Here is an 11,367-nt window from a genome sequence, read left to right as displayed (position 1 = left end):
CATCCAAGCTTACTTAAAAAATTGAAAATCCAATCGGAAGGACAGCGATTTAAAAAGGGCATTTTTTGACAATGTTTTCAAGTTAAAACAAATAAGAAAGTGCTAAATTCAGGTATAACAGAACTTTTATACTCTTGCAACTCGTGAAAATCAAAGCAGGGAAAATACCTTTTGGTGCAGTAAAAGTAATATTAAATTATATTAAACTCTAAAGAACTTTTACCACAATTACATCGAAGCTCCAATACCTTTTACAGGGCCATTTCTTATAACATAAAGACTTTTAGACGATTTTTATCCTGACTTTGATCGATCAGTTTGTATGACAGATATACGCTAATTTGATTACTTTTCATGAGACCAATGGCGCCTTTGTTTACAGTTCACAACTTTCATTTACTTTTAGTAAAGTCGACAACCTTTGTTTACATTTGGGGTCGATGACCCATTTGTATACATATTATGAGCTGGCATACATATTATCAGTAACCTTTTTGTTTACATTTTTCAGAGGTCAATGAGCTATTTGCATACATTTTATGAGATTAGTGACCCTTTTGTTCACATGTAGGAAAGTTCACAACCTTTGGTATCAATGCGCCTTTTGATACGGTTTATGAAGTCGATGAGGCGTTTGTTTAATTTTTTGTTTAAATTTTATCAAGGTCAATAACTCATTTGTTTACATTTTATAAAGTCAATGACCTTTTTGTGTACATCAGTATCAAGGAAACCAAGTAAAAAGTTGACTTCGGTTGTACCGGAGCTATAATCTTCGCTATAACCTTCACAAAGACAAGATGACATGTAGATCATTTTATTTAAAGGGTGTTCCATATAAGCGTTCGACCGTCATTATTCGACGATATCGTCAATGGATTGCAACCAAATTAAGTTATAATATATCATAGATTACAGACTTATTTTGTTTTATTTCCACATTTTACTTCCAAAAAGGCTAAATTTAATATATTGAGTTGATGTCAAATCTGCATTTATTTTATTAGGGATATGAGGTTTAGAAAGAGGTCTATGGTAAGTCAACCCCACGGTTTGGGGCTCGATAGGTCGTGACCAAAATGTCGTTGATGAAATCCTTTATACGGCTTCTTCCTAGTTATTGCTACAAATGAAATATGAATTTTCCAAGAGTTTATTTATTTTGGGTTTATAACACTTTCCTTACCTCTTCAACTCGTAAATAAATGACTTGAAAAAATATATATTAGCGATATTAAGCTTCCGAACACAAATCAAACTTTTCCTATATTTAACACAGTTTAATTGCAATTTATTCATTTTAAACACATATGTAGGTATTAGTTAATGTGTATATATATGAATGTATGTACTTCATACCTACAGGCACACACCCTCTTAAAAAATACAAAGTATTATGTTGTATGCGCCACAATTATATAATATAACTTACACTTTGTATGTATGAACGTACATATGTATGTGTGTGTATATATTTTTTTTATTCCTCAATATTATTATATTCTTGTGCTTATATTGTTAGACTAAATGCAGAAATTGCTGCTTCACACATAAGATTAAGAAGATCTCGCCTCTATAGACACATAATCATAGAAAGTTTACAAGTATATAATATTTCAGTATGTGCTATGTAATATCACAATTCATTCAAATAAAAACATTTGCTTTTAATTATTCTGTTAAAATCTTGAGAAAGTTGTTGCAACAAAAAAATTTTAAACTTAGTAGTTTTAAGTAGACCTAAAGATGGGCATGCAATTCAGTCTTCAATAAAAAAGATAATAGCTATAATTTATGGGCAAAATATTAAATAAATTGTATATATTTTAAATTTTTGGTTAATACTACTGAAACGTATTCGCAGTTTAGTGCAGGCTTATAAAGTTACTCTTGAACTTCTATGTTAAAATTTTATTTATCTTTGGTTAAATATGAGCACTAGTTGTAACATTTCATACGTAATACATATGTATGTATATACAATAACTATAGTTAAGTTACCGTAATTAAAAAAAAACTATAAAAACTATTTTTTCCCTCACTGTATGAACGAAATCGTTTTGTTGCTGGCATACATTGTATCTTTAAATTGGCTGTTTGAACTTTAAAGTAATTGTTTCGGAACTCTATTATTATTATTATTACTTCGGTTGGCCTAAAAAACTGCCCACAGCTCTACTCTACACAAGCATACATAAACACAATATGCATATAAGTACATATAAACTTCTACAAATTTGTTATTGCATTGTTTACTATTCGAGTCTTTTTTTTTACGTTTTAAAATCTGTTCGAGAGTTTCGCTAAAAAATGCTTAAAACTTGACTCGTGTAACGGTTCGTTTTCTTGTAATATCGTTGTATGTAACGGATGAGTAAAATTTCAGTATATTGTGCAATATAATATTTATGTCAATATATTTGGCTGTACGTTTTATAGTTTCTTTGTCTCATTAATGTTTTATATCTAAGGTTATGCATACATATATATGAACATAGTCATAAGTACGGTTTACTTTTCTTTTAAACCCTTCTTCAATAAAAATTTCCTTCAGTACTTATGCAGAGAACTTTGTACGAAATGGAATTTGGCATTATCTTCATAGACACTCAAGTAAGGCAAAAAAAAATTTAAAAAAAGGACTATTTTCCATATATATATATTTTTTCAAAACTATGATTTGGGATTTCAACGTAACCTAACTAAGTATTAACTGAACTAATGTATTACTGCCTTGTTATAAAAAATTTTTAGCACTTTTTTCCTCTTCAAATTTGTATGGGTTCCTAGAAATGATTCTACACGTTTATTTCATATATTTATTTAGTTCCATTGTATTGCGCTCCTATCGTATATTCCTTAGAGCACACTTATGCCGCAGATTATCAACAGACTTGCAGCAGTTTGAAGTATAAAATTGTTTGGTTCCTTCTGTGTAACTTAGCTTTCATAAATTTTTAATCTATATTCCATATAAGCGCGATGTTAAGCAACAAATAGAAATAAAACGCCGATGATTTTTAAGTCCAGCTTTTACAGACCTATTATCGGAATTAAAAAACTCCAATTGAATAATGCCAGTCACACCAATATATTGTGCTTAAGATTATCTTATTTAAGCCACATAGCTTGTATCTACAAAATTGTGGCGATATTAAGTCCGTAGTCCTGAACTCAACTACAACACCAGAGTTTCATCTGAAAGTCTTCAATAAGCTTCTAAATTTGCCTTGGCCGACCTTAACTAAATTTTTGTTTGCCCTTTTCCACTTTCTACTATCTCATCCTTTGCATCGTAAAAAATTCTTATTTAGACCAACTTTCACTTTCCTATTTGATTGGTCTAAACGAGCGTGGCCTACAATCGTGTCACTTCGGATACTGTCGCCACATCTCCCGAAACACCAGTTGTTGTCGTCTGCACTGTGGAAGTGCCGGCGTCCAATGTCGGACGTGGTAAATGTGAATAGTAGCCCATTTGACAGTTGTTGTGATGCGAAACTTTTGCCGCCTGATTAATTTGATATTGTGCCGCCTTGAGGGCTTGTTGTTGTTGCTTCGTCATACAATCACACGTTGTTTGCGGCACCGGTGCTGCAATCAGTTCTTCCGTTGATTTAGCCATAATCTTCGTTGTAGTCGTTGTCGTAATAAGTTCTTCGACGAATTGGGATGGCGGTGGCGCATAGTTTTCTACATCGGTGTAAGTGGAGTAGCGACCGTAGGGATTTTTACGTGGTATGGAGTGACGTTGTTGTGCGATTTGTAGTTTCATAGCGGGTTTTACGGTCACCGTGTCCAAGTAGCCATAGCCAAAGCCGTAACCGCCCACCGCTTTAGTTGTCAGATTATCCCAAGACTTCGGCTTTTGCACGTATGTGGCTTGTGGATAGATTTGCGAAGGTTGCACTTGTGTGGCAGTAATGTGATAACGTTGTTGATAGACGCCGTGTACGTGCGCCGTTGGCTGTTGATGGTGTTGTGTATGCGGCTGTTGTTGCGACTGTTGTGCATGTTGTTGCGGGTATTGTTGGTAAGACTGGCGAGATTTGGTGGAGTGTTGTCGAGATGCTGAATGCTCACTCTTTGGATCCCAGTACAAGGTGTCCGTACTAAGCGATGTGGTATATGAAGTAGAGTCGGCTGGCGCGAATTCACTCGATGTACAAGAATGTAGACTGCAGTGGCTCATTAGACCGGTGGTCAAATCATAATAACGAGAGCGCATGCTGCCATTTTGAGAATCGCAATTACCGCGTGGCTGGGGCTGTGACTGTTGAAGATGTTGGTGTTGCTGTTGATGTTGTTGTGGTGAAAGATGATGGTGGTGATGATGTTGCTGCTGTTGTTGTTGCTGTGGCTGCTGTTGCAGGATTTCTTGTGGGGTATGATGATGATGATGATGCATGTGATGACGCGTGATACCCGGCGAGGTGTGTGAAGTCTGCGACTTAGGTCTAGATGGATGTTCCTTGGAATCACGCTCGCGATCACGATGTTTATGCTTGTGTGTATGTTCCTTATGACGTGTACGACGTCGCGTTGGCACACAATGTGCATCACAGCACGGGCTTGCCAGATCATAGGCATCTAAACTGATATTGTCGCCATTGCCATTACCATTGCCCCCTGCGATGGTTATTCCGCCAGCAGCACCCATTGTAGCCGCAGCAGTAGCCGCTGCTTTTTCTGCCGATTTCCACCGAAAGTGACCGATACAGGGATTACACGAATGGCCATAACAATGCTTTGAGGACTTGTGTGCCTTTTGTGACATAACTGGCGTTGTGGTTTGTTGATGTTGCTGCTGCTGCAGCTGTTGTTGTTGTTGTTGGTAATGCTGTTGTTCCACTGAGTGCTGTTTATTTGGCGGCTTATGCTTTTCACATGTTCGCGGTGGCGGTACTGGAGCTTGTGCGCTGGCTCCGCTCTGTGCTTGACTCAAGACGCTGCGATGGGAAAGACTCGCCAAGCCTGTGGCCGTGTCAACCGATTCTGTATGACGTAAAATAAAGTGCTGATCACTTGGACTACGCTGTATGCCTTCATTACCACAGCTGGAGGTAGCTAAATGCTCGCCGCTGCTATTGGATGTGACCGGTTTCATTACATAACGATAGGTCGGATCCAAGTAATGATAGGTGAGTGTAAATTGCGCTGGTGGCGGTATGATAGCCTGCTGTTGCGACTGAAATCTTGCCATGCTGGGAACATCTTCGGTGGAAAGTGCCGGTCGATAGTACGGCAAATTTTCACCATCTGTTGGCGATGTACGGCTTTCGGCGTCAGTCGGTGACGTGCTGGCTTTTTTGCGCGCTGGTAAGCTATGTGTCTTCCACTTGCCTTCGAGTAGTTCACGTTCTCGCAGGCAAATTCGCTCCAGTTCATTCATTTTGCTGTGCAATAAGTTTTGTAATTGTATATAGCGCATGTGGAGATCCACCTGTGAGAGACAAGAAAGCGATTACAACAAAATATTACCACAATAAATTATGAATTCATACATACCTTACGCACACAGTCTTCAAAAAGCACAACCATACGCATGCGCGTATCACAGCTCTTTATAAAATCGACAATTGTCTTATGATCAGCTTTCTCCATATCACTACCGTTTATCGAGAGTATAACATCACCTTCACGCATACCGGCCTTATAAGCCGGTCCATCATATTCCACATAATCGACATAAGTGATCATTTCTACTTCTTGATCCTTCTTATAATGAATGCCATAGCTCTGCAGTGTGAAGCCGTACGAGTCATTCTTCTTTTCAATGATAATGGTACGTCTACGACGATCTTCATCGGGTTTCGTTGCTAAAAAACGTTCCGATCTGACACGTCCAATGACATGCGTTGACTGTGACATCTAGAACGGAGCAAGAGAGAAGAGAGTTTAGGTTTTTAGGCGTAATAATTTACTATATTTAAATAAAAGAAATATAAATAAACCGTAACTTGAATAAAGTCAATCTTAACCTACTTTATAGCAAAATTTTACGTTATCAAACAAATATTTTTCATTAACAACTTATTAAATCTTCTAAACTTACGAATCTTGGCGGTAACGAACGTCCTCAAAGCCAGCTAATAGTTCGTGCAAGATAAAAGTCTACGATTTCGTATTAACTGAACGACGATTGAGGGTACGCGAAATTCCTGGGACAATAGGCATATCTAAAGATGGCGTGGATCATAGCTTTCACGAATTATCGAAATCGCTTCGACGCGATGGATGTCACGCAATTAGAAGGAGTTTGTGCGTGACAATCAACGAAATTCGGACCCACTGGTACACAACAGAGACTAGGGAACAAAATGGGGTTTTCATCCGGCGAACTTTCTCCAAAAAAAGCTGGGACAGCCCTGTCGTTCGAAAAGGCAAAAACCACAATTTTTTGGGAGTCAGAAGCTATGATATCCATTGGCTACCTGGAGAGGAACAAATCGGTCACTTGGAAAGAGTTTCAAGCGGAAAAGCCAATACCATTTGGGGAAAAAATGTTGCTCCCCCATAAAAATGCACTGACTCATATGCGGTCCCCAAGGGGAATCTGAAGAGTACCATAGTAATGGAGACTTCTTGCAATGAAATTAGGGATCAAAGATGAGAAATTTTTGTCTGGATTACAGAATCTATTAGTCAGTCAAAATAAGTGGTAATCACTGACCATTTTGATTAATTTTGCCAGTTTGAGAACGAATTATTCCGCTAAGATAGATGCAAAAAAACACAGAGTTCTTTTCTCAATAGTATGAATTGGTAGAACTCTCTTGTTGTAAATACAAAGAAATTATTTGAGAGCCAAACCATTCACGGATTGAGAAATATATAACGTTGTTTTACCATAAATAACTAGAAAACTGGCAAGACTTTTCATGTTACAAGTCCATCAAGAATTCTAATAAACAAAAAGCCGCAGTATAATATCATACTCGCACTCATTTACATTCAGCCTCATACCTTTATTTAGCATACTGGCTACATCATGTGAATGCGCATTGAAATAATTTTCTTTTTGGATGTTGTCACGCCCAGAGGCATTGCTCACCATTTCTAAGCGCATAAAATTCTCGTTAGTTAATGACAACTTTTCCTAAGCCGTCCCCTGGTAACTACATATGTACATAAATACATATTTATTTATATGTTTTGTATGTATAGTTGAGTATTTATAAATTATATGCAACTAGGGAGCATTTTTTCACAAACTGAATCTTTTAAATATGTTACTGTATAGCACTTAGCCACAGGTATATTCATAAGTATGTGCATACAAACTTTCATTAGTGATGCCATAAACCTTCAACTTTTAATGAGTTGAAGGCAAATAGATTTGAAAATTATAATTATATTTTATGTAACCACAGATAAATCTATATTTTTTCTGAAATTACCATCTTATCAAAATTTAAAAAAAGTATCTGATACACTATATACTTTTCTTTCTATTCCCAAAGAGTTCGTGTAGGACAGAGTTGAGGATAACTTTGAGTATCTGTATGAAAAAGCTTCTTGAACTGTTTAAAAGTTCGGCACCTTCTCTTTAACCGACAAATCATGGTACTATATCACGTGATAGTCCACCGACCTCTGTTAACACTAGATATATCAGCGATTGAAATATACGAAACCAGTCAAAATGACTGTTCTTAAAAAGGAAGTGTTTAATGGGGATTAAAGTCTTTATTTACTTTTAAATACATACAGTATACATATATAAAGTAAAACAAACTTTATAAAATTAATTCTTTAGTTATAACTAGAAAAGTCATGACATCATTACGAAAAAAAAAATTATTACTCCTAATAGGAATTTTAAATCGAAATACCGAAAACAGTCATTTTGACTGGTCTGGTGTATCTAGTGTTAATGACAATAACATCGAAAAATTTAAAGAAACAGTGCTTGGAAATCGTCGTGTTGGCATTACAGAGATAGCAGAGATTTTGGTTAATATTTTGGGTCATTACTAATCTCATATGAAAATATCTTAATTTAAAGGAGGTCGCAACAGAGTGGAATTTAAACTCATCAAAAGCATGGATTTATAAATATGACGTCGAAATTATCAAAAAGGTTTACAAAAAATGTGTGGGGAATTGCTTTAAAGGGCCCATACACGGACGCACATGAGCGCGCACCGATCGTAAAAAATCAAACATTTTCGCGAACATGGATCGGTACGCGCACAAGCCCATACACGAGTAAATCGCATGTGAACACATACCGATCGAACGCACTTGTGTGTCGTGTATGCTCATATTAGCCTTGACATGGTTGAGGAGTCTATTTTGATCAGAAGTGTGCAGCATCTGATTAGATGTGCAAATGGATGTTTTGGACATTTTTTGAACTTTTTTCATTTGATTCACTCATCAGTTCTTATTAAATAAGTAAAATATAAAAAGAGAATTTTATAACTGAAAGAGGAAGTCTTTAATATTATTTTCCAGCAGGGCTCTTTTCCAATACTAAACAACCCTAGTGAAAAGCCATTCAACTGAAAAATGTTTACTTGTGCATAGCTTTTCACTCTTGATGACAATACGATTTTTGCTTTATGACTTACATATATTCATCATCAGCAACACGGAAAGTAATACAAATTATTATATATATATATAATATTGCATAAAAAATACCTAAAAGTAACTACTAACCTCATAATGTAAGCATAATTTTCTCCAGTTATTCTTCGACTGGAATCAACTAATATTTTAATAAAACGGTCGATTAGAATGATCATTAGAATATTTGTGGCACAGTTGGCTACATAACTATTTTCAATTACATGCGCCTATACACCCATAATTAATTAAATAACTATGATTACTAATAGGCACTTTGCAAGACGGGTGTCGCCCCGCTACTTCAATCGTGAATATTCAAGCACTAGACCTGTATGGGTATATACATTTGTGCTCACATAATTAAGTCATTCTGTTTGAAACGGGTAAATTAAAATTTTTTCGCCACAATTTACATCAATATTGTTCTTTTTTACTAAATTAAGTTATTTTTAACAAAATTTGTAGTCATCGTCGTCATGGGCAAGAATAAAAGCACAACTTCAAGCGAAAGAAGGGTCATATGGGAATGTTTTCAAAAATATCAAAATATTGACGAAGTTGTAGATGTTTAAGGGTTTTCTCGAGGCAAAATTAATAACGCTATTCAATTTTATAAAAAAAATAGGACTTTTGAAAATTTGCCGCGTACAAAGCCAAGAAAGACCACCCGTTCTGACGACAGGGCCTTAGTAAGGCTAACTCTGATCGATTTTTAACCTCCACAGAAATTAGGGCTCAATTAGAGGAATACCACGGCGTACAAATATCTGCGCAAACTGTACGAAGACGACTACAAGAAAATTCATTGAATGGCCGTTTAGCAAGACGAAAACCTAACGTTYCAAAAAAAAATATTGAAAAGCGAAAAGCGTTTGCTAAGGACCATCTCTGTAAGGACTCTAAATTTTGGAATTTGGTAGTTTGGAGTGACGAATCCAAATTTAATGTATTTGGTAATGAAGGGAAACCACATGTAAGACGACCCCCTTTCCAAGAACTCAATCCCAAATACACTAAAAAAAACCGTGAAACATGGCGGTTCATCGGTGATGGTGTGGGGTTGCTTCACGTCATCAGGCGTTGGCCCGATTGTTAAAATAGACGGGAAAATGACAGGGAAATGTACAAAGGAATACTGGAGAACAATTTAGACGGTGATTATGTGGACAACTTACCGTTAGCTTGGATTTTCCAGCACGATAACCACCCAAAACACTGCTCGCGGGTCGTTAAAACTTGGATACGTAGTCTATCAAAGTCCGGACCTAAGCCCCCTAGAAAACCTATGGGGGATTATAAAAAGAGCCGTAGCTGCACGAAAACCTCGCAACAAAGATTCTTTATGGGAAATAATACAGGCAAAGTGGTACAAAATAAGTCCCGCTCAATGTACTACTTTAGTCTAAACAATGCCTAAGCGATGTACTGAGGTGCTACGTAATAAAGGTTAGGGTAAAGGTTAATTAAGTATTAGTCTTAGGTAAGGTAAAACTGCAAAAAAATGTAGTATACTTCGAATAACTACATTTTTCTTTAGGTGACTTAATTATATGAGCACAACAACATGGATGGGCTAAGCGAACGAACGCAATATTTTTATTATTTTAGAAGTTAAATAAAAAATAAGTATTCTGTTTTGAACTGAATTAAAATTTCTTCCTTTTTTTGTAAAATAGAAGTTGCTTTGCATAAACTTTCGTCCTGTTACTGTCGTGACTTAATTATGTGAGCACAAGTGTATGTAAATATGTGTATAATTGAAAAGAATGAACGTGATACGCTTTTAGCATACAAACCTGCGAATAATCGAGCTCCTCATCACTGGCATCCAGACTCTTGTGTTTATTGTGATACTTAAGACGACCCAAACTGCCAGTACCGTTGACATAGTGGCTTGTTGAACGTTGTTGGGCTGGTGTCGCGCTGCCAATAACAATCGTACCCAAACTGCCAGCACTCGGGCCGCCAGCCGAGGTGATACTTTGGCAACTGCTACTGATAGGATTTGCATTGATCGTGGCCATACTCCCATTCAATTAAGAATTCTTTACTTTATTCTAAATGGGTTAAAATTTGGCAAATGCACTTCAATCGGCTATATAACCGCTACATATGCATTTATTCCCATTTTGTGTACAAAAATTTCGCTTTGGCTAAGCTATGAACTGTACATCGCATATATTCCTGGATACACACTATATACATATGTATGGCTATATGCTATTGATTAGTACTTGCGCTTGTGGTAAAACACATTAGGATATATCCAATTAAATTTCGGGTATTTTTTGTATACTTTATTTAGGTCGCGTCACTAATATTATATAATTGGTATTGAAGTAATTTAATTGTATATAAATATGTATACATATTTTTGTTTGTATCCACCCGCACAACGTACAAAAATGTACAAGTCAGTAGCAATGAGAAACAAAAACTCTTCACGCTTTACTGGGTTTACTCATTCAACATGTAAATGTTAATATTTTCCGTTTTCCCCTTTTTACAATTTTTTCACTATAGTTAATTTAGCTTTTGATAAATATTTCCAATATTATTAAAAATGCTCATAGATTTTTTCTTATTTTAACACAGTTTTTATTGTGTATTCCGCTCGTTGTTCTGCGCAAGCCGAAGTCGTAGACTATACTGTGTTACTTTTAACCATAAAAAGGCGAAATTGGTAATGTCATGCCACCTACAGACATACAGGTTAAATCATATTTACATACTTATTTATGTTTGTCGTTGAATTCATATCACATTATGTTTGGTTTAAAGCAACCACCT

The 11,367-nt window shown here is 36.1% G+C and overlaps 1 protein-coding gene across 2 annotated transcripts; it reads right to left on the bottom strand.

Annotated features, from left to right (window-relative positions):
- Nucleotides 1–1,468: 1,468 nt before the first annotated feature.
- Nucleotides 1,469–11,198, bottom strand: LOC108971632. Of its 2 annotated transcripts, XR_001993562.1 has the most exons (4): nucleotides 10,374–11,198; nucleotides 5,509–5,871; nucleotides 3,307–5,443; nucleotides 1,469–3,267 (listed from the first exon to the last, which is right to left on the bottom strand). XR_001993562.1 is itself a non-coding variant. In XM_018937835.1 (3 exons), the coding sequence occupies exons 1-3, from the start codon at nucleotides 10,599–10,601 to the stop codon at nucleotides 3,359–3,361; spliced, it is 2,676 nt and encodes an 891-aa protein (XP_018793380.1). In that variant the 5' UTR covers nucleotides 10,602–11,198; the 3' UTR covers nucleotides 1,469–3,358. The 2 variants fall into 2 exon arrangements, 1 of the variants encoding a protein (XP_018793380.1); XM_018937835.1 differs by having other exon boundaries at nucleotides 1,469–5,443.
- Between the last annotated feature and the right edge of the window lie 169 nt (nucleotides 11,199–11,367).

This window comes from Bactrocera latifrons, unplaced genomic scaffold (genome assembly GCF_001853355.1).
Source record: "Bactrocera latifrons isolate USDA-ARS-PBARC rearing strain unplaced genomic scaffold, ASM185335v1 scaffold_35, whole genome shotgun sequence".
Classification (NCBI taxonomy): domain Eukaryota; kingdom Metazoa; phylum Arthropoda; class Insecta; order Diptera; family Tephritidae; genus Bactrocera; species Bactrocera latifrons.
Note: the sequence above shows the minus strand (reverse complement) of the source record. Positions and strands in the feature narration are given on the sequence as shown.